Below are 24,147 nucleotides of genomic sequence, written 5' to 3'. Positions count from 1 at the left end.
TGATTTTTGCATTTCCAACTGAGTGGTACCCAGAACCCCAGCAGGACAGAACCGTTCACTTTCCTAGAAAGGGGACTGAAACCAGGGAGCCAAGTGGTCTCACTCAGTGGGTCCCACTCCCACAGAACCCAGCAAGCTAAGAAACACTGGCTTGAAATTCTCAATGTCAGCACAGTAGTCTGAAGTTTACCTGGGATGATGGAGTTTGATGTGAGGGGGCATCCACCATTACTGAGGCTTGTGTAGGCAGTTTTTCCCTGACAGTGCTAAGGAAACCAGGAAGTTCAGACTGGGCAGAACTCACCACAGTGTGGCAAAGCAGCTCTGGCCAGACTGCCTCTCTAAATTACTCCTCGTTGGGCAGGATCTCTGAAAGAAAGGTAGCAGCTTATAGATAAAACTCCCATCTCCCTGGGACAGAGCCCCTGGGGGAAGGGGTGGCTGTGGGTGCAACTTCAGCAGACTTAAATATCCCTCCCTGCCAGCTCTGAAGAAAGCAGTGTATCCTGACAGGGAGGATTCTCCCAGCACAGTGCTCAAGCTCTGCTAAGGGACAGACTACTTTCTCAAGTGGGTCCCTGACTCTCATGCCTCCTAACTGGGAGAGACCTCTCAGCAGGGGCCAACAGACACCTCTTATAGGAGAGCTCTGGCTGGCATCTGGCAGGTGCCCCTCCGGGACAAAGCTTCTAGAGAAAGGAGCAGGCAGCAATCTTTGCTGTTCTGCTGCCTCCAGTGGTGATACCCAGGCAAACAGGGTCTGGAGTGGACCTCCAGCAAACTGCAGCAGACCTGCAGAAGAGGGGCCTGACTGTTAGAAGAAAAACTAACAGACAGAAAACAATAATATCAACATCAACACAAAGGACCCCTACGCAAAAACCCCATCCAAAGGTCATCAGCCTCAAAGATCAAAGGTAGAGAAACCCATGAAGATGAAGAAAAACCAGCACAAAAATGCTGAAAATTCAAAAAATCACAATGCTGCTGCTTCTCTAAATCATCACAACTCTTCTCCAGCAAGGGCACAAAACTGGATGGAGAATGAGTTTGACAAATTGGCAGAAGTAGGCTTCAGAAGGTAGGTAATAACAAACTCCTCTGAGGTAAAGGAGCATGTTCTAACCCAATGCAAGGAAGCTGAGAACCTTGATAAAAGGTTACAGAAACTGCTAACTACAATAACCAGTTTAAAGAAGAACATAAAAGACCTGATGGAGCTGAAAAACACAGCACAAGAACTTTGTGAAGCATATACAAGGATCAATAGCCAAATCAAGCAGAAGAAAGAATATCAGAAATTGAAGATCAACTTACTGAAATATGGCGTGAAGACAAGATTACAGAAAAAAAAATTAAAAAAAGGAATGAACAAAGTCTCCAAGAAGTATGGGACTATGTGAAAAGACCAAACGTATGACTGATTGGTGTACCTGAAAGTGAGGGGAAGAATGGAACCAAGTTGGAAAACACACTTCATGATATTATCCCGGAGAACTTCCCCAACCTAGCAAGACAGGCCAACATTCAAATTCAGGAAATACAGAAAACACCACTAAGATACTCCACGAGCAGAGCAACATGAAGACACATAATCATCAGATTCTTCAAGGTTGAAATGAAAGAAAAATTGTTAAGGGCAGCCACAGAGAAAGGTCAGATTTCTTAGAAAGGGAAGCCTATCAGACTAACAGTGGATCTCTCGGCAGAAACCCTACAAGCCAGAAGAGAGTGGGGGCCAGTATTCAACATTCTTAAAGAAAAGAATTTGCAGTCAAGAATTTCATATCCAGCCAAACCAACCTTCATAAGTGAAGGAGAAATAAAATCCTTTACAGACAAGCAAATGCTGAGGGATTTTGTTACCACCAGGCCTACCCTAAAAGAGATCCTGAAGGAAGCACTAAATATGGAAAGGAAAAACCAGTACCAGCCACTGCAAATACATACCAAATTATAAAGACCATTGACATTATGAAGAAACTACATCAACTAATGGGCAAAATAACCAGCTACCATCATAATGACAGAATCAAATTCACACATAACAATATTAATCTTAAATGTAAATGGGCTAAATGCCCCAATTAAAAGACACAGACTGGCAAATTGGATAGAGTCAAGACTCATCAGTGTGCTGTATTCAGGAGACCCATCTCACATGCAAAGACACACATAGGCTCAAAATAAAAGGATGGAGGAATATTTACCAAGCAAATGCAAAGAAAAAAAAAAGCAAAGGTTTGCAATCCTAGTCTCTGATAAAGCAGAATTTAAACCAACAATGATCAAAACAGACAAAGAAGGGCAGAAGGGCATTACATAATGGTAAAGGGATCAATTCAACAAGAGCTAACTATCCTAAATATATATGTACTCAATACAGGAGTACCCAGATTCATAAAGCAAGTTCTTAGAGATGTACAAAGAGACTTAGACTCACACACAATAATAGTGGAAGACTTTAACACCCCATTGTCAATATTAGACAGATCAATGAGACAGAAAATTAACAGGGATATCCAGGACTTGAACTCAGCTCTGGACCAAGTGGACCTAATAGATACCTACAGAACTCTCCACCCAAAATCAACAGAATATACATTCTTCTCAGCAACACATCACACTTATTCTAAAATTGACCACATAATTGGAAGTAAAACACTCCTCAGTAAATGCAAAAGAATGGAAATCATAACAGTTTCTCAGACCACAGGGCAATCAAATTAGGACTCAGGATTGGGAAACCCACTCAAAACTGCCCAACTACATGGAAACTGAACAACCTGCTCCTGAATGACTACTGGGAAAATAACAAAATGAAGGCAGAAATAAAGATGTTGTTTGAAACCAATGAGAACAAAGACAGTGTACCAGAATCTCTGGGACACAACCAAAGCAGTGTTAGAGGGAAATTTATAGCACTAAATGCCCACAGGAGAAAGCGGGAAAGATCTAAAATCTACACCCTAACATCACAATTAAAAGAACTAGAGAAGCAAGAGGAAACAAATTCAAAAGCTAGAAGACAGGAAATAACTAAGATCACAGCAGAACTGAAGGAGATAGAGACATGAAAGACCCTTCAAGAAATCAATGAATCCAGGAGCTGGTTTTTAAAAAATATCAACAAAATAGATAGGCCACTAGCCAGACGAATAAAGAAGAAAAGAGAGAAGAATCAAATAGATGCAATAAAAAATGATAAAGGGGATATCACAACTGATCCTACAGAAATACAAACTACCATCAGAGAATACACTATAAACACCTCTACACAAATAAACTAGAAAATCTAGAAGAAATGGATAAATTCCTGGACACATACACCCTCCCAAGACTAAATCAGGAAGAAGTAGAATCCCTGAGTAGACCAATAACAAGTTCTAAAATTGAGGCAGTAATTAATAGCCTACCAACCAAAAAAAGCCCAGGACCAGATGGATTCACAGCTGATTTCTACTAGAGGTACAAAGAGGAGCTGTTCCCGTTCCTTCTGAAACTATTCCAAACAATAGAAAGAGACTCCTCCCTAACTCATTTTATGAGGCCAGCATCATTCTGACACCAAAACCTGGCAGACAAACAACAAAAAAGAAAATTCAATCCATGGTTGTTAGTCAAATGTGCCATCATAGTCAAATCCACTATCATAGTCAAATTTACCATCATATTTCACCTGGGTTATGTGCAGTAGCCTCTAACAGGGCTCTCTGATTTCACCCTTGCTTCGTTTCCACCCCCAGTCTTTCCTCAACATAGTAGCTGAGCAATCCTTATAAAACTAAATCAGATCACTTCTCTCCTAAGTTGAACACTCTCCAATGACTTTCCATTTGAGGTAAAGTAAAATCCAAAGTCCTGGCTGGGCACGGTGGCTCATGCCTGCAATCCCAGCACTTTGGGAGGCCAAGGTGGATGGATCACCTAAGGTCAGGAGTTCAAGACCAGTCTGACCAACATGGCGAAACCCTGTCTCTACTAAAAAATACAGAAATTAGCGGGCATGGTGGCAGACACATGCAATCCCAGCTACTCGGGAGGCTGAGGCAGGGAGAATTGCTTGAACCCGGGAGGTGGAAGTTGCAGTGAGCTGAGATCACACCACTGCACTCCAACCTGAGCGACACAGTAAGACTGTATCTCAAAAAAAAAAAAAAAAAAAAAAAAAAAAAAAAATCCGAAGTCCTTCTAATTAATTATAAGATCGTCCATGAACTGGCCTACCATTATTTCTCTGGTACATTTCCTAGCACTCTCTCCCTAGCTCACTACACTATAGCTAAAGCAGCCGCCTTGCTGTTCTTAGGACACACTGAGCATGCTTTCACTTATGGGGCTTTGGACTGGCTGTCCCTCTACCTGAACATTGCTTTCCAGATATGCTCTTAGTGAGCTACCTCAACTCTTTACAAGGTTACCTTCTCAATGGGCTTCGTTGTGACTCTTCTATTTACATTAGTTAACTCTACCCACATTCTCTTCTCGATTCCCTAACTCCCTCACCTGCGCCATTTTTATTTCTGTAGCAATTATTGCCTTTTAAAATACTGCATAATTATAATTAAGCTTAATATTTCTCGTCTGTCTCCTCTACTAGAAGTTCCATGAGGGTGAATGCTTGTCTGTTTTGTTCATCTGTGTTTCACAAGTTTCTAAAACAGTACCTGGCACGTAGTAGACACTCAATAGATACTTGCTGAATGAAGGAATAAATGAATAATAGAGCAATAATTAATTGTCATATGCCAGGTCTTATTGTAAGTATGTTTTATATCTTGTTTCATTTAAACCTCACCACAATCTGTGAGGTAGGTATTAATTATTCTTAATACAAAGATAAAGAAAATAGGCTTAGAAAAGTTAAAGGTAGAACTGAGATTTGAACCAGGCAGTCTAATCCCAAAGCCTCTCAGTTTTTAAATTCAACCACCCTATGAAGTTAGGAAAATAGGTAAGTGGTTATGATTATTCTCATTTTCTAGATGACAGAACTGAGACTTAGAGATTTTAAGTAACTTTCTCAAGGTGAATGGGAACCTTAGGTTGTCCTGATGCCCTAAGTTCATGGGTTTGTTATAACCTGGCCTGGTGTCTCTCCTTGCCCTTTTCAGGGACTCCTTCCCTTCAATGCTCACTATTTTTCTATGTCTTCTCTTCCATGTCTAAGGCACTCCACAGTCTTTGTTAACCACAGAATTCTCTGTAGTAGTTTACCACAACATAGTTCTCTTTGGTTGTACCTCTTCTTAGATCTCTTACTGCTATCCCTGACAAAAGGAAGAAAAACTGTCAACCTTCTCTCAAGAAAAATACACATACACATAACATCTAGACCACAATAGGCTCTAGCTAAAACTGATTAATTCTTGTCTTCAATCCTCTTGCAATAAAAAGATACCTTTCTACCATCCCATTTTCTGAGGTCTCACTAATTAATTGGTTAGTTATTATTAAATGTGTCAGTGAAGGCTTATAGATTCATTATTTGTTTTTGCATTCATTCATTCATTCGCTCCATAGGCATTTTTGAGCGCCTATTGTGTATAAGGCAGAATACTAAATTTTGTGGGGAATCAAAAATGACCTTTTTAGTACTATGCCCTCAAGACATTTCCAATCAGAGCCGGTGAGATTCAATTTGGGTATTTTTGTCTGAGTTTTCACTTTCCACTAGATTCATTTTTGAAAGGCCATGAGACTGCAGTTGCTACAGCCACTGTGTTGCCATGACAGGAGATCCTGTCTAGATTGGAGCAAACCCAGAAAAACCAGCTCAAAGAGGTAGAAAGAGAGAGAGAGAGAAACTGGCTCCTGAGGACACAGTTTTAATCCCTGCATCAAGCTGTGCCTGAAGCTAACCCCACAGTAGTCTCTTTCCGTAACAAAGTCCAAAAAAGGATTTTCTTTTTACTTAAGTCAGTCTGAGTTGTGTTTTCTGTTATAAGCTTTTAGAATAGTCCTAATACATATAGGCCTTTCTAGTTATATTTTTAACATCCTGATATCTTTCCAGAGATAGCTTCACACACAAGGAGCCACCTTATCATCCTTCACTCAGTGCTGAAAGTGAGCATCTGGTCTGCCTTTGGGCCAATGCTAAATCTCTTCAACAGCATCCTTTACTGAAGCAACATTGTCCCAGAATCTGCTGAAGCAGCAAGAAAAAAGGTCAGCAGTAGGACCAAGCTGCCTATCTTCTTAGTTAGGCAGGAGTGCATCGCTATTGAGGCCAAATGGACACTTACTAGAGCAAGGTGGCTGGAAACAACTGTTCTAGGAAGAACCCAAGGAAAAATTTCCAGGAACAGAAAATGTATGTGGGTTGTATTCTGTAGTGCAAGTACTAAGGGAAGGGGGTGGTCTCAGAGGGTTAGCCAGTAGTACATTGCCAGAAATGGTAAGATGCAGAGGCTCCTGAAAGAGCCAGCATTTAGACATCTGTCATAACAAAGGACATTCAGTAGCTAAGAGATCATTTTAAATAGCACCAAATATTTCTAAAGTTCCTATCTTTTAATCCCTCTTCCACCTTCCCTGATTAAAACATCATAAAGATGAGGGGCAGGAGAGGAGATGAAACAAAGAAAATGAAAGAATAGACAGTTTCTTCCTTTATTCTTCCCAATTACGAGTCAGGCCCAAGCTGAGGGAAAAAGAGAAGATTCAGTTGAATGAAAAATGGAATTTTTGATTTCAACTGGACTTTTGACATACCTGAATATCTAATTGTTCTAATATCTCAACAGGACTGGGAAGCTAAGGGATTTGCCAAGGCATGGGAAAAAGAGAATCTTTATGTTTGAAGAGTGATAGAAAAAATAAAGCTGTTCATTATTACATTCTACCATGTTTAGCCAATTAAACAAACAGGTTTTACTGGAGGTGGTTCTGTGGTATTCTAGAGGCTTATCTTGAGTTAGACCAAGCTTGTCCAAACTGCAGCCCACACATGTGACCCAGAACAGCTTTGAATATGGCCTAACACAAATTTGTAAACTTTCTTAAAACATGAGAATTTTTTTGCAATTTTTTTTTTTTTTTTTTTTTTTTTTGCTCATCAGCTATCATTAGTTTTAGTGTATTTTATGTGTGGCCCAAGACAATTCTTCTTCCAGTGTGGCCCAGAGAAGCCAAAAGATTGAATACCCCAAGTTAGACCATAAGAAACAGCACAATGCAAATTACCCTCATATTTACTATCATAATAGTTTCTCTAGAAGAATTCATGAGGAAATATCTCTATGAGCTTAGTATCGGGGTAGTTCTGCTTCTCTGGACCAAGTGTTGTGCTTTTATTCAGTTGGTATACCACATGAAATGGGGGTGTGAGTGAGAAAGATCCATTCTATGGAAGGTACTTTATTTATTATTCGTTATTTTTTGAGACAGGGCCTTGCTCTGTCACCCAAACTGGGTGCAATGGCATGAACATGGCTCACTGTAGCCCTGACTCCTGGGCTCAAGCAATCCTCCTGCCTCAGCCTTCCAAGTAGCTGTGACCACAGGTTCACGCCACCACAACTGGCTAAATTAAAAAAAAAAAAAATTTGTTGAGATAGAGTCTCACTATGTTGTCTAGGCTGGTCTTGAACTCCCGAGCTCAAGTAATCCTCTCACCTTGGCCTCCCAAAGTGCTGGGATTATAGGAGTGAGCCACCACACATGGCCTACAGGACATATTTTGTCACTGACAATGTTTACAATTGCTGATACATGTTGGTAATATGAAGCAGATCAACTCTTAGTTTGTTTTATTGCGATTTGTATGTTTTCTACAGAAAATGCACCCCATCATTGCCTACAACCCACCCACGTAGACTGCTCATTCTGTGAATCATGTTTTACAGATGAATTTTGGCTACTGAAAGCTTAGAGTCAAACCTGTATGCCTCTTCCTTTGTCTACCAATACATTTCGTATATTAGGCCTCGGCCCTGGCTCCAATTTAGATTACCATTTTTCCCCTACTTTGTCCCTCACTTTGACCTTTTAACTTCTATTCTTTGTGTGCATAACTTTGTAAGCCCCGTTAGATCCTTGTTGCAGCAATGTAATAAACAGAAAGGATGATATTCAATGCACATATCGAATCATCCTGTGTGTGTAGAATCACAAGTGCATTTCATTCTATACACAAGACATAATTTTATACATTTCAAAATGCAGTAAATGATTCCTAGAATGCTATTTTAGAAACTTTCCTTAGGAAACAGCACCACGTGGCGTAACTCACCTACCCCAGTAGTGTGATCTCCCTTTGGTCCTGTGTAGGAAGTGGGAGTTTCTCCCCTCCTCCTGTGCCAGCTGCTCCGGTTTCTTTTCTCCTGAGTAAATGTACATTCATCTTGCTCAAAAGTACACTCTCCAGGTGGTGGTGGAAGTTTCTCTGCAAGAAAATAGCAGGTGTTGGAATTGCTGAGACTCTTTCAGTGACTCTGTGTTGCTAGCAGCCCACTCTGCATGTATGAATGTTGTCTGGCCATATGCCATGCGACGGAGAGGAGCCCCCACTGGCAGCCCACCTACACGGAGCCATTGCTTCCAGTTAGAGCCTGCACTCCACTGTGGGTCCTACCACAGACATAAAGAACAATCAGATACACAGATCTAAAATACTGGGCTACTTTGAGAAAAAACTTTCTCTGACTTGTGAATTTGTGTGAATTTCTTTTCATAAAGCTCTGGAAATTAGAGGTATATTGCCTTCATGAAAATATGGAAAATAATAAAATGGCATAATGCAGGCACTTTCTTCAGAAATCCTGGATGAGTGAAGGGTATCCTCATAACAACTCCATGGTTGCTTTGGAGGTGGGGGAGAATGTGAGAGTGCTAAATGGACTCCTGGAGGCATAGCTGTGTGGAACAAATGACTTCATTTCTCTGTGCCTTAGAGTTCTTATCTGTAATGTGGGAATATTGATGGTAGTCACTTCATAGGTCTGTGAGGATTAAATGAGATGGTTTGTGTAAAGCGATAATTTTGAATGTGACGTTCTCAATAATCAAATTTTAGAACTTATTTTGCCACCCAGAGGTTTATTTTCCTTTTCCCAAATCCAATGTTTATGTCTTTGAATGCTATCTCCAATACGTTCATAATTATTAGAATGGTGCTTCCTCCCAATTTATTGGGGACTTCTCAGACTAAACTTGGTTGTACCTCCCTACATGCAGATTCTTAGCAAATTTTTCTAATAAATGGCTTGTTTCATATGTCTCTTTTGTGATCATTGTTTTACTTCATTTTATTTTACATACAGTACTAGTTAATGAAACCTCATTCTTCTATGCCTTGAGTGGAACGATTTTTACCTGGGTTGTCCTTGCAGTGCCTGGCAAATCAAGGGACTAAGAACAAATTGTCTTTTAATTAAATAAACATGGAGATTATTCTCCAGTGCCAGACTGATACCACGATTTGCCTGTCAAATAAATGGATGTCCTATGATGTAGGATGCAGTGGTAATTAGCAGATACAGACCAATGATCGGGATTGAGTTATGCATCATTTTCTCATTAGACATAATGTATGACACATGGCTAGCTACCATGACTTTATTTTGCTGCTATCATCATTGCTTGATCTATTGTTCCACTGTCATTTAATTCACTTAGAAGATGTTTATTAAAATTTTTAAAGTATATGCTTAGCAAATATCTGTGAAATAAGAATTTCATCAATATTGCTTGAAAATCTGCATTCATGTAAGATAACAAAAACAACAGTAATAGTAATAATTATAGTAGAAGATATTTGCTTTTAAAGCACTGTTTTGTGCCAGGTCTTATGCTAGGAAAATGTATATGTGTTATTCCCAGTATTCAGGTAGATATCACTAGCTCCCTTCCAAATGAGGATAAAGGGGTTAAGTCACATGTACAAAGACATGTATTACATTGGAATCATCATTTCTAAATTTCAAAGCCTGCTACACAGCTCTGCAGGAGACACTTTGTCAACAAAAGCAAAGGATGGACTAGCACAGATGAAATGTATGTGGTTCTCAGTGATACAGGAAATGTATGTAGAGGCCAGAGAGACAGAGAGCTGAAATGATTGCTGTCTTACCTGAAGATGAGCAGCTTCCCAATTGTATTGTAATGTCATCCAGGGCTACAAGCCCACAGTCCCAGAAACTTTTGCATAGGCTCATGAAAACCACCTGAAATTTATAAAAATAAAGCCATGAATTCTGTTAACTGAAAACTAGAAACTCTTAACAACCTGGGATTCACTTAGCACAGCAGACGAACATAAGCAGACTACAAACAGCTCTTCATCATCTGTATGAACAACAGAACACAGTGGCAAGAAGAATGGTTACCATCTGCATAAAACCCGGGAATTACTTTTATTATTATTATTAATTTTTGAGATGGAGTCTAGCTCTGTAGCCAAGGCTGGAGTGCAGTGGGGTGATCTCGGCTCACTGCAACCTCTGCCTACTGGGTTCAAGTGATTCTCCTGCCTCAACCTCCTGAGGAGCTGGGATTACAGACACCTGTCACCACACCCAGCTAATTTTTGTATTTTCAGTAGAGACGGGGTTTCACCATGTTGGCCAGGCTGGTCTCAAACTCCTGACCTCAGATGATCTGCCTGCGTTGGCCTCCCAAAGTGCTGGAATTACAGGTGTGAGCCTCCACACCTGGTCTAGAATTACTTATATATTTGAGCAGAGTATGATATATTGTGCATACTAATGCTGAAATCAGTGGCATTTCATAAAGAATTGACAGGAAGAATGAGGAAAGCAAGAAGTCAACTGCGTGACAGAGAAAAACCTGTCAGGTTTTAAACATTTTCCCCAGATAATCCACAAAGTGCATATAGACTTGATGGTTTTCTGAGCATTTTTCAAACATTTCCAGCACAAACACTATTGATTTTTTGGAAATGACTTTCTGGCAACATGCTTCATTCACATTGTGAACAAAGTCCTGGTGATTTGCCATCTGGAGGCTTATGTTCCATTTCCAAAGACAAAGATCTATGTTCCCAGTTGGTGTCACTAATAAAAGCCCTAAATGCAGTTATTTTATCAGTCCAAACATTTTTATTGTTGTGCATGAAGGAAAAACAAATCCATACCATAAATTATTAAATCTACTGCTCCAGAGAAAGACAGAAAAGTCTTAGATTTCTTTCCATTAGGCAAATTTTAAAGGCTGCTTTTCATATATAGGATGAGCTAAGAGACCTTTTAAAAACATTTGTATTAGATTTTCACTGTACTTGTGGTTTACAAAGCTGCTTTGAATATATCACAACGTTTAAGTAGCACAAGCTCATTTAGTCCCTGTTCAATCAATCCCTCAATTACAAATCTAATTCAAACAAAGGATGATATAACAGAAGTTGAAACCCAACTTACAAATAATGAGAACACTTGATTTTTTTAGGCTCTAGTTTAAAATGTTATGTCTTAAATTTATTATTTTATCAGTAGGGTTCTTTTGCTTTTAGATGATCAGATTCATTAGAATGTAGAATTTATTTAAAAAGAAATGTAAAGATCATGTGACAGCTTACCAGTATGCAAAATATAAAATGTCTTAATCCAAGACCTTCTGGATAATTACTAATTGTAAGATGTGTGAAGGTTTACCTGCACTGTATTCATATTGCTTTCAATTATAAAAAGGATAGTTTGGACTTGTCACAGTGTATAACTATGTGTATATACAATGTATAACTATGTATATATACAAAGAACAAAACAAAACAGGTGAAATTTTTTTCTCATTTAATTCTGTTAATTTTCTCATGTTTATAGAGTCTAGAGATGATCTGAACATGTGAAATATTTTACTTGCAGAGTTTACTACTGGGAACCTATTCCCAAAGGTCTATGTCATCAGCCCTGAATGCAGTTATATTTTAGCAGCAACTTTTATTGTTATATGGGAAGGAATATTAATCCATCTCATAATTTACTGAATTAATTGTGGTGCAGAGAGAAAAGTCTTGGCTTTTTTTTTTAATGGGGTGTCGGGGGGTGGCTTTAAAGTCTATTTTTCACAAGTATAGTAAAAATGTACCTTTTCAAAATGAGTATGTGGTAATGAAATGGTTCACCATCTAAATCATTACCTGCATAAAACTCAAACATTTGGCATGGTAACAGATTCTAAAGAAGAGAAATATTAACATGCTTTTGTATGTTTACTATAGCATTATTTTATAGTGACCATAAAACCATACAAGCAAGCAAGCAAGAAAACGCCCAAAATTTTTAAAATAGAGGAAATAAATGAACTATGGCACAATTATCTAAGAAACTGGCCACTGTCAGATCTGATAACTTGGGCATATTATTTCGTAGTACAGAAATATATTCCTCTCATAATGTTAAGTGAAAAAACTGAATAAGACAAACGAATATCTAGTTCATCTAAAAATACATAGAAAAAGCCTGGAAATTTTACCAAATTTACAACAATTATGTTAGACTCATAAAATTATAGGCGTTAAACAGAATTTCCCCCTTCTTTCTATATTTATATATGTGTGTGTGTATATATACGTGTATATATATGTGTGTGTATATATATACGTGTGTGTGTGTGTGTGTGTGTATTTTTTTGAGGGGAATGGAGTTTTGCTCTTGTTGCCCAGGCTGCAGTGCAGTGATCCGATCTCAGCTCACTGCATCCTCCACCTCCTGGATTCAAGCAATTCTCCTGCCTCAGCCTCCCGAGTAACTGGGATTACAGGCATGTGCCACCACACCCGGCTAATTTTTGTATTTTTAGTAGAGATGGAGTTTTGCCATGTTGGCCAGGCTGGTCTCAAACACCTGACCTCAGGTGATCCGCCCACTCAGCCTCCCAAAGTGTTGGGATTATAGTCGTGAGCCACCGCACCCAGCCTCTATATTTATATTTGACACAAAGAAAAAGGAATCAGGATATTTACAATTAAGATGTGGAATAATCAGTTAGTCATTATTATTTCCTAGATGATCTTGTCTATTATGATAGCCACTAGGTACATGTGTCTATTAAAATTAAATTAAATTAAAAATTCATGTATTCAATCACACAAACCACAATTGAAAATGCTCAATAGCCACATGCAGCTCATGGTTAACTGAATTGGACACAGCAGGCATGCAGCATTTCCTTATTACAGAAAGTTTTATTGGATAGACTTCCCTGGCTCCTTTTGGATATCCCAAATACTTTGTGAATTGCCACAGTGGGTTGAAAGAAATGTTGAACGTGTTTTGGACAATAGCAGGCGTCTAGGTTGTCCTACCTTAGCGCTTTTTCCACACTTAGAACATTAGCCAGACCATGTGTTGTTCTGTCTGATAAAAGATCCCCAAGTCAGCTACTGACTAGGTTCAAACGATGGCCTCAAGCCCCAAATTTGGTTGGCAGTTGTCTGTCAGTATTCCAACACACAAAAGAAACACAACCAGGTCAGCCTGTTTGATCTAACACACTGGATTTTCTGCCTGGCTGTTAGTAATGCTGCTCATGTCAGCTCTTAGTTTGGGGCCGCCGTTTTACATTTTGTATGCTCCTTGAGGTGGAGAGGTTATTTTAGAGTAAGTAGTTGGTGACTAGACAAGCGGATGAGTGGGCCTGGTTGAGGCAGGACAAAGAATAAGTCAAACATCTTGTCCTGTTCTTAAGGAGTTACCCTCTGGGTCCAGTTAGGAACATGACAAGAAGGGAATCAGTCATAGTCTAAATTATTGAAGGGATTAACCTCTTGTTTATTTATAGATCTTTCTTTAAAAACAGTGTTTATTTCATTTTAGGCAGTATTTCAAAGCAAGTGGAACATCTCTAAGACTGGAAAAAATCTTAGCTTAATTGTATATTAATATATAAGAGGGTACCATACCCTCTTAAATATTAAATATATTAAATATTAAATTAAAAATTAATATTAAATATAGGCATGAGCCAGCATGGCTCATGCATATAATCCCAGCACTTTGGGAGGGTGAGACAGTAGGATCACTTGAGGCCAGGAGTTCAAGATCAACCTGGGCAGCATAGAGAGGCTCCATCTCTACAAAAGAATTTTAAAAATTAGCTATGTGCACTTGTAGTCCAGCTACTTGAAAGACTGAGGCGGGAAGCTCTCTTGAACCCAGAAGTTGGAGGCTGCAGTGAACCATGATCATGCCACTGTACTCCAGCCTAGATGACAGAGTGAGACCCTGTCTCTAAAAAACAATTAAAAAAAAGAGGGGGGAAGAAGATGAGGGACCAAGTAAAGTGATATCTCTTAGAAAGGTATTCCTGATTTTATGCAAATCTCTTAGAAGTTAGAGACAAATTAAATTTATGTAAATCAATGTCTCCATCTACTGAAGATCCCAGTCCTTAGGTACTGATAATACTTTAAAATGTTTGTCTTGATGGAGAATATTCATAGCTGAAGAAATCTGCCTAGACTGACTGGAAACACAAACAGGCAGTGAATGGAGAGCTGTAAAAACATATTTGCAAAGAAATAATTTTAAGTACAGTCAAGGAAGGATCAACAATATTACTCAACTTACTCTCTACTGTACTAAAAATACATAGTATACATGCTTTTAAAAATCCACAACAGAGTATTGCTACCTCAGCACTACTGACATTTTAGGCCAGATAATTCTGTTATGGAGGACTGCCCTATGCATTGTAGGATGTTTAGCAGCAACTGTAACCTCTACTCATTAGATGCCAGCATCACTGCCAAGTTGTGACAATCAAAAACTTCTTCAGACATTGCCAAATGTCCACTGGGGGAAAAAATCTCCCTGAGAACTACTGGTCAAGAATAGTAGAAAACTGTTGTGTGGATTATAAAACCTCACTTACTAAATTGCTGTCATGTGCAGTCCTTGTGCTAGGCACTTTCAGAGCTGGATTTTGTTGTTGTTGTTGTTGAGACAGACTCTCACTCTGTGCCCAGGCTGGAGTGCAGTGGTGTGATCCTAGCTCACTGCAACCCCAACCTCCTGGGCTCAAGTGATCCCCCTGCTTCAACCTCCCAAATAGTTGGGACTACAGGCATGCACCACCATACCCAGTTAATTTTTGTATTTTTGTAGAGACAGGGTTTCACCTTGTTACCCAGGCTGGTCTTGAACTCCTGGGCTCAAGCAATCTGCCTGTCCCGGCCTCCCAGAGTGCTGGGATTACAGGATAAGTCATTGGGATTACAGGATAAGTCGTTGTGACCAGATCTGTTACCTAATTTTTGGATTCACTGTCAATTTCAACCTATTTATTCTCTCCACTCAGACCAAGACTGTTCTAAAAATGGACTAGATTTCATTTTCTCTTCCTCTACACATCACCAGGTGGTTGTTCTAACAAGCAATGAAATATGGGCCAGGTGCAGGGGCTCACGCCTATAGTCCCAGCACTTTGGGAGGCCAAGGCAGGCAGATCACTTGAGGTCATGGGTTTGAAACCAGCCTGACCAACATGGTGAAACCCTGTCTCTACATAAATACAAAAATTAGCTGGGCATGGTGGCTCATGCCTATAGTCCCAGCTACTCAGGAGGCTGAGGCAGGAGAGTCACTTGAACCCAGGAGGCAGAGGTTGCAGTGAGCCAGGATGGTTGAGCAAGACACTGTCTCAAAAAAAAAAAAAAAAAAAAAAGAAAAAGAAAAAATGAAAGAAATATCCTCAAGCCCTGGAAACAAAAGGTAAAGGAGCAGAAACACAAGGCAGATGGACTAATACCCAAACTGAATAATCATCCCCTGGATTATCAAGGATTTATTGTTCCAATTTCCTGCTTTAGAAAACTGTAATTATTAAAGGACAATAGAATCTCCTCTTTATTTTCATCTTTCTCCCTTTCAAAAAAACAATGATCTGCTCTCTAGAAACAACATAATGACAGGCAGCAGAACCTAAAAGGTCACTGAGCAAATGCTCCTCATAGTATATAATTTTAAGTCTCTTTTAAAGTTAGTTTTTTTTTTTTTTGAGGAAGGTGGTTGATTAGGTTTGCTGTGTGCAAACCCAGCTACAAGGTTATTAGTCAAAGGGGCCAGACTGCCCCTAGGCCTGTCAAAGTCCATAAAAGTTCCTGATTAAAGTACCCACGAGTCCAGGTGCCGTGGCTCATGCCTGTAATCCCAACACTTTGGGAGGCCGAGGCAGGCAGATTGCTGCCAGTTCGAGGCCAGCCTGAGCATCATGGCAAAACCCCCTCTCTACTAAAAGTACAAAAAATTAGTTGGGCAGGTGGCACACACCTGTAGTTCCAGTGACTCAGGAGGCTGAGGTGGCAGGATCACCTCAGCCTGGGAGGTTGAAGCTGCAGTGAGTTGTGATCACACCACTGCACTCCACCCTGGGTGACAGATTGAAATCCTATCTTAAAAAAAAAAAAAAAAGTACCCGGGAAAGAAAAAGTAGAGAATCAGATATGTCAGGAATTCATGTTCTCAAACCAAATCAAGATAGGTTTTAAAATAATCAAGGTTACTGCTTTTCACTTTGTGAGATGTTATAGTTTAAAAACTACCAAATATAATGAATAGAATTTTGCCAGGAGGAGGAAATAAATTTTGTTGGGTGCTGTGAAATCAAATCAAATCAAATCTTTGTTTTGTAGTTCAAAAGGATTGTTTGTGTTAAAGAACTGAACACTGGCTGTATTAAATGTTTTTTCACTGCCTTTTAGAGTGGATTCCATGGCCTGCTTGATAGACATGGTAGGCCAGGTTGTTGGGTTCATCCACCATCTACTTTACCAATTGAATGGCCCCATTTAGGCCTATAATTAGCATGTAAATGATAGCTTCCAGAAATTGCCTTCTATATTTGGATAGAAACATTTCAGTCCTGTGCCAACAATATCATAACTTACCCGTGTTCACAAAATGAACCTAGTTAAGTTCTTGTTGTAAGTGGTAGACCTCAACAATTTCCCAGATGGTTTGATTTTGAGTTAAATTTAACTTTTCTTCTGATGAGGTTAAAATCTTTTGAAATCATTTGCACAGATAAATTTGGTTATGACAGCTACAGAGTTGGTGGCATAATTATTCACAAAATTACTATAATCCAGTCAGTGAAATTCCAGAGCCCTTCATTAAGATGCTATTGACACATCTGTAAGATATACTATACGATGTAATTGCATTCATTTAACTGTTTGACAATAAGTCGTAATAGAGTTTTTAAAAAATTTCAATATTGAGATACTTGGCAAAATGGATGAAATTATTACAAATCCCTCAAGACAGGCTAAGTGAAGCTTTATCTAGAAAAGTAAGTGTGAGGTTTTAGCATTCTTAGAACCCAGCACTGTTTTGAGAAATAGTTGCTAAATTGCAAAAGCATGCCTGCTGCAGATACTATATTTGGTCTTCATCTCCCACAAAAGGCAGAATGGCCATGTGTTTTTAAATAAGTTTTTAGCTGACCAATACTTTTTTTCTTAAAGGACCCATCTGGTTAGTTTTTTCTTTTTTAAAAGACCCATCTGATTTAATTCAACTTTTGGCTTTCACAAGCAGCAGAGATCAAGCAGCTTCCAGCTTTTCCCAGTGTGAAAGTCTTTCTGCTCCCAGGAGCCTTCAGGTCGGGGCTAGGGACCACCGTGTGCTAGCATACAGGCCTGCAGCTGAACTTTTTCATTGCTATCTGGATGGTAAACATCCAAATCTCTCAACTCAAAGATTTCCGAAATCTGCTTTATTTTCTGATCTTTAGGCCACTGTAAGGGGAGGGGAGGTTCCAAAAGGGACCACAGAATCAGCTATTTTTTTAGAATGAAGAACAGGCCCAGAGAGCCTGTGATAGCAGCTCACACAACAGCCAGTTGCAGACTCAGGTATGAAACATTACGCCCCTTCCAGATCCCTGATAGAATGTATTTCATTATACAGCCCCCTTATTTTCCCTATTTTGCTTGAGGTATCTTAAAATATGATTCTGAGAGACATGATGCCACTCCCTAATTAATAGCATGGGACCAAACATTTCTTTGACCTGTGTTTACAACCAGCTTTCTGTCATTTTGCCTTACATTTGTTGATAGAGTATTTTGGTAACTCAGCACGGGAGCCTGACTCTTAAATAGATTGGGGCTGATTTTCAGAACTAGCTAATGTCGAACCAGCCATAGTATTTCCTCGTCTCCACAGCAGCTCTTCCTTCACCTCAGACATCACTGCCCTGCTCTGTACTGAAAATGTAGGCCCCCAAAAAAGAATGCTCACAGCTTCCCTGACATCCACATCTACACCCTCATCTTCACTTGTACCCATTTTCACTTCCCTCCCTTGTTTTGAGAGCAAAGTCTGTCTGATTACAAAGTTCATGTTCTTTTCATGGTGAGACAGAGAAGACTATTCCTACACGATTAATGTCGAAGATGCAAGTGGAAAGTAAATGAGAAAAGCCTCTGAAAAAATGAATATTAGACAAAGCTAAGAGACATTTTTAATGTTTTAGTCTCTAATTCCACACCCTAATAATGAAGACATTATTATATTTCATTACCCCATAAAGCTTTCATTATCACTGAAGGAAAATAGGTGCAAATGCCTTCCTGATTTTTACATGTACTCCTCAAGAGGGCAGGTGACCATCTGGTGACCTCTGTTTTTGTTTTTGTTTTTGTTTTTGTTTTGAGACAGAGTCTCACTCTATTGCCTGGGCTAGAGTGCAGTGGCACAATCACAGCTCATTGCAACCTGTCCCTGCTGGATTCAAGGGATTCTCATGTCTCAGCCTCCTGAGTAGCTGGGATTACAGGCATGCGCCACCATGCCTGGCTAATTTTTTTACTTTTAGTAGAGACAGGGTCCACCATGTTGGCCAGCCTGGTCTTGAACTCCTGGCCTCAAGTGATCTGTCTGCCTCACCTTCCCAAAGTGCTGGGATTACAGGTGTGAGTCACCGTACCCGGCCAGTCTGGTGATTTCTAATAGGTCTCCAGGCTGCTTGTGATTTTGTGTAAAAAAAATCAGTGCTGGGGTAAACATACAATGTGATTTCTCTCCAGCCCACCTTCCATAGGGAGTTCCCCTGGTTAAACACTTCCCTGACCAATGTAATGTAATAAAATGTAAAGACCAATTTAATTGTCATGTCCAAGGATAGACATTATAATTGGAGTCATTGTTGTGGCTCACTTGGATGGAGTTACAAAAAGGTCAGTCCTACCAGAAGATAGATTTATAGAATGCAATTCACAAGCAGCAGAAAAGGAAGAATCTAGGTCTTCCTCTTGCCTCTCAAGGGCTCAATCTGCTCTAGATGAACCCCTCCTGAGCCTGAAGAAGACAGCAGGCACTTTTAGCAATCCTCTGCTAATAAGAATGCTGACTTTGCCCTACCCACCTCTGAGACATAGAGACAATTAGCCTGATTTTCATTCATTCCCAAGCCAAAGTGTAGATCCATGAGGTGAAGAAGAGCTGCAGTTTAAAGCTTACATAACTCTTACCCCTTTTTAACCTATGCCACACTTATTTAACCAACTCCTAATAACAGACAATATGGTAGTTTCCACTTTCTCAGTATTACAAATATTACTGGAATGAATGATGATAGCTAAATCTTTGTGCATAACCATGATTATTTCCTTATGATAAATCCCTAGATGTAGAATTGTTATGTCATAAAGTATGCATGTTTGAGTGCTTTCTTTTTGATTCATGTAATTAAATTTTTATTAGAACATTGTGCCAATTTACCCTCATATAAGAGCACATGATAATCCTTATTTCCTTGCATCCTCACCTTTCCAGGGTAATGTTATGTGTGTGTGCGCGCATTATGCATGCACACATATATGTTTATATATATACATTTAGTCATACACTGCATAATGACATTTCAGTCAATGATGGACTGCATGTACAATGGTAGTTCCATAAGATTATACTGCCATATTTTTACTGTACTTTTCTCTCTTTAGATATGTTTAGATACACAAATACTTACCATTGTGTTGTAACTCTTGACAGTATTTAATACAATAACATGCTGTATGAGGTTACAACCCAGGAGCAATAGGCTATACCATACAGTCTAGGTGTGTAGTAGGCTATACCATCTAGGTTTGTATAAATATTATATGATGTCCTCTGAAGGACAAAATTGCCTAACAAACACATTTCTTGGAATGTATCCCTGTCATTAAGTGATACATGACTGTATATACATATATATGTACATTTGAATGTATTTATTCAATTATCAATTAAAAAATTTGTCACTTTAGACTAGAAAACATTAGTATGTATATATACATATATATTACATATATTGAAAAATAAATCTTTCACTTAGACCAGAAAACATCTATATGTACATATGTACATATTATATATATTTAAAAGTAAATCTTTCACTTTAGACCCAAATATATATATGTATATATAAAAATGGGTATATATATTTATACATGCATCTAAAGTGAAAGATTTATTTTTTAATTAATAAATTGAACAATACAAACAGTATACAGTATAAATACAGCAATTAATATAAACATCACACTCCAGGGTATTATGTTTTTGAAATATTTTGATAGACAAATGTATTCTTTCATTACTTTTAAGATTTCTTTTGCTGGGTGTGGTGGCTGATGCTTGTAAAGCACTTTGGGAGGCTATACATGAGTGGATCGCTTGAGCCCAGGGGTTTGAGACAAGCTGGGTAATAGTGAGACCCCATTTCTACAAAAAATGCAAAAATTAGCTGTACATGATGGTGCACACCTGTAGTTCCAGCTACTTGGGAGGCTGAGGTGGAGGATCTCCTGACCTTGCGGAGGTCAAGGTTGCAGTGAACTATGATCACACCACACTGCACTCCAGCTGGAGTGACAGAGTAAGACCCTGTCTAAAAACATAATGTCTTTTATTATAATGAGGTTGGATATATTTGTGCATTTATTTTCTGGTTATATTTCTTTTTTTCTGATTTGCCTGTATATATCCTATCCATTTTCCTATTGCTTAGTTTACCTTTTGCTTATTAATTTATTAGATTTATATATTTATTTTAAATGTATTAAGACTTTGTTGCATATGTTGCAACCTTTTTTTTTCCCCTCTGGCTTGACATTTGCCTTTCAGATTTGTTTATGTGGTATTCCTCATTTGAAGAATAAAGCAGAACCAAATGTCTTGGTTTGAAGATTGAGATGAAATGGGAGGGCCACAAATAGTGATTTCTCTTTGAGCATTGTATAGATACACATGTAACCTGATACTACACAAAAAGTAAAAGCTCATGGACTGTCAGTGATGTGGTGGGATATGCCAGAGGGAAGTGATTTGTGGACTCACTGGAGAGAGACTTCTACTAGAAGTAAGTGCTAAACAGATAGTGCAGAAAATATCCAGAGAAAGATATACAAGAGAAGGAGGGAAAGGTAGGGATATCTATGCAAAAGGAAATAAGGTATGTTTCCTCTGGTGAAATTAGAGAGACTTTATTAATGTGTGAATTGTCAATTTCTAATCGCGTGAGTTGAGCTTGTAGCTCTAGAGGCCAGCAAATACTTATTTGTTCTGTGAGCTCAGAAAACCAGAGGATCCCCAGAAAATCTCAATGTGAGCATCAAAAAATAATGTGGCATCACCCAGAATTTAGGAAAATATTTCTTTAAAATGCAGTGATTGTAAGTCTGTGAAATATTCACAAGATAGAAGTTTGGGAGTGGAGAAGGGAAGTGGTATTTTCAGGTTCATAAACACACTTTGGAATAAATGTTTGCCTAATTAAGCTTATTAGTAAAACTGTAGGGAAAGAATGCCTGGTCTGTCTTTTCAGATGCCTCCATATTGCTGTGAGAACAAATTGCTGATCCAACAATGTTCCATGAAATTACTCAGAAAAGTCATGAAAGAATGGACTGACATAAACACTATGTTCGTGTAAACTATGTGTCAGCAACTACCAGTTGTGCTAATCTATCTTGCCAGTAATTTTCTCATAAGTTGGCATGAAACACAGAAGGTCTCAACAAATAACTGAAAGAAAATGAAACAGAAGGAAAACAAGAATATCTCAGGCTGCCTTACTCATATTTAAAGCAATGTAGAATTCTTGTACTCATAAATGATGCTGAGTTTAGCTTGAAAAACTCAAGAGTAGGTTCCTTTTCCATACTTAGCTCCTTTATTCTTTGACATGAAAACTTATTCCACTTGACAGTATAATTTTCCTTGTTCTGGTACAAAGCCACCTTTTTGTGCTCTATAATGTGTTGATTATCTTGTCAGCAGTTAATGGCCTTTCTATTTCTACTTTGCTCTCAGCTGCTCTGCTTTAATAATGCTGGGACATTAATATCCTGAAGCAGTTCTCTTCCAGTGTTCCCAGACATCATGAAATGTGATAGGAAATTCACCTTCTCTCGTGAATCTTTTCTACACATTGGTTTTCTGCTTCCTTAATCTCTTTATAGCAGGGTGTCTTGCTGTTAAATAGCCAACTATTTATAAATCTCTACAGAAACTTTCTAGACTTGCTCTTCTATTTGAGTGAACTTCTAGGGCTGCCTTTAAAACTTCAGAACCCTAGGTATTTTACATGTAGTCATATTTTCATTCTGTAAGGGCACAGTTAAAAAGATTTTAAAAGTGGAAATTCGAATCAAAGACTTAAATTTCAACTTTTTTTTCCTAAAAGGGAAAAATTTTTGTAAAAGAAAATGAAGGAATAGAGAAAATTACCAGCAAGGGCTGTGTTGCACAATATTAAAACACAGTTTCTGCTATTAAGATGCCAAAACTATAACAGGAAGTAGAAGAGACCTAGAGGTCATTTTGAAACATGTCGTTGTTTCATATAAAGGTGACATGACATTCTGATTTACATAGTAAATGCTAGAGTGAGGCCAACTCTTTATATTCCTGAACTAGAGCTCCTTCATTACACAAATACCATTCCAACAAGTAAAACCCAAGTCAATGACTTATAAAAGATTCAAAGAGGAAGAAGCATTTGAGGTGGTCATTGAGAGAAGCATAGGACTTCCTTGGGTTGTATAATGATTTCTGCAACAAGATCAATGAGATATACTTTGCGGTTGATAAATGCTGAGGGAGCATTGGAGGAGGAAGGCAGAGGGCAGAAGACAAGGATTTGAGGAATGAGAAGCCACACTGGAGTGAAGACAATAATTGAAGATACATCTTTCCAGAAGTTTGGAGGCCGAGGAATGGTAGGGATTGGCAGCTTAAATGGGTACTGAGATGAAAGGAAGGTTTATTGTTCATTTGTGTCAAATGCAGGAGACTAACATATATTGGCAGTATGCAAAGGGACTAATGGAGATTGAAGATTTACGAGAGAGGGAATAATTTATGAAATAAGTTCCCAGAGGAGGCAGGAAGGTGAGATCAAATTCCTAGATGGGCAGGTTGGTTTTGATGAAGAGCAAGGATAATACTTTCTTTGTCAGATTGATCAGGAGATGAAGAGAGGCAGGTGAAGATTCAGAGAGGAACAGAACCGAAGGAGCTTGTGTTGGATGCCTTTATCCTTTGGGAGATGAACCCATGAGATCACATCCTAAGAATGAGGCAGGGAGGGTCAAGTTGGAAATTTGTGAGTCAAAATAGATCTGAACATCTGGGATGGGGGATGAGGAAAAGTCAACGAGAGATGAGATGCATAAAAGGCTTTCCCAGCAGAATGGAGGGGACAGTGGAGATTAGTCTTATTTTCTCCAGCTGTGCTGAGAAGACTGGGGTAAAGATGAAAGCTACCCTGGGTTTCCAGGCATTAGGAAGACCAAGGTGGAGAAGCCAGGAAGACCTGCAGGTGGGGAGGGTATGACGTGGAAGCAACTGCATCATTGACCATAATCATAGAATGGAGGCTGGATAAGCTGTGTTGTGGGGCAGGGAAAGGATCAGGGGATTTGCACGGGGGCTGGTAAAACTTGATTTAAGTTCTTGGAAATAGGTAAAGGCACAATGTAAGAATGGGAAGCTGTTTCAAAGGGAAAAGTCACAGCTCTTGGTTTTAGTAAATACCATCATAAAAAGCTCCAAAAGAGGCCAAGCATGGTGGCTCGTGCCTGTAATCCCAGCACTTTGGGAGGCTGAGGTGGGAGGACAGCTTGAGGTCAGGAGTTTGAGACCAGCCTGAGCTACTTAGTGAGATCCTGTCTCTGCAAAAAATGAAAAATAA

General features: G+C 39.0%; 1 protein-coding gene across 2 annotated transcripts in view; it reads right to left on the bottom strand.

Moving 5' to 3' along the window:
- MAMDC2 (MAM domain containing 2) overlaps positions 1–24,147 on the bottom strand; it is a 177,494-nt gene that overhangs the window by 38,821 nt on the left and 114,526 nt on the right. Inside the window, exons 10-11 of one of the 2 annotated variants that reach the window (XM_005581898.5) lie at positions 10,076–10,169; positions 8,237–8,389 (exon numbers count right to left, since the gene is read on the bottom strand). In XM_005581898.5, the coding sequence (XP_005581955.1) occupies positions 8,237–8,389; positions 10,076–10,169 (247 nt within the window). The remainder of the gene's footprint in view (positions 1–8,236; positions 8,390–10,075; positions 10,170–24,147) is intronic. The other variant, XM_045373130.2, reaches the window with a different exon arrangement.

Source organism: Macaca fascicularis, chromosome 15, assembly GCF_037993035.2.
Source record: "Macaca fascicularis isolate 582-1 chromosome 15, T2T-MFA8v1.1".
Taxonomy (NCBI): domain Eukaryota; kingdom Metazoa; phylum Chordata; class Mammalia; order Primates; family Cercopithecidae; genus Macaca; species Macaca fascicularis.
This window is presented reverse-complemented; position numbering and strand designations above follow the sequence as displayed.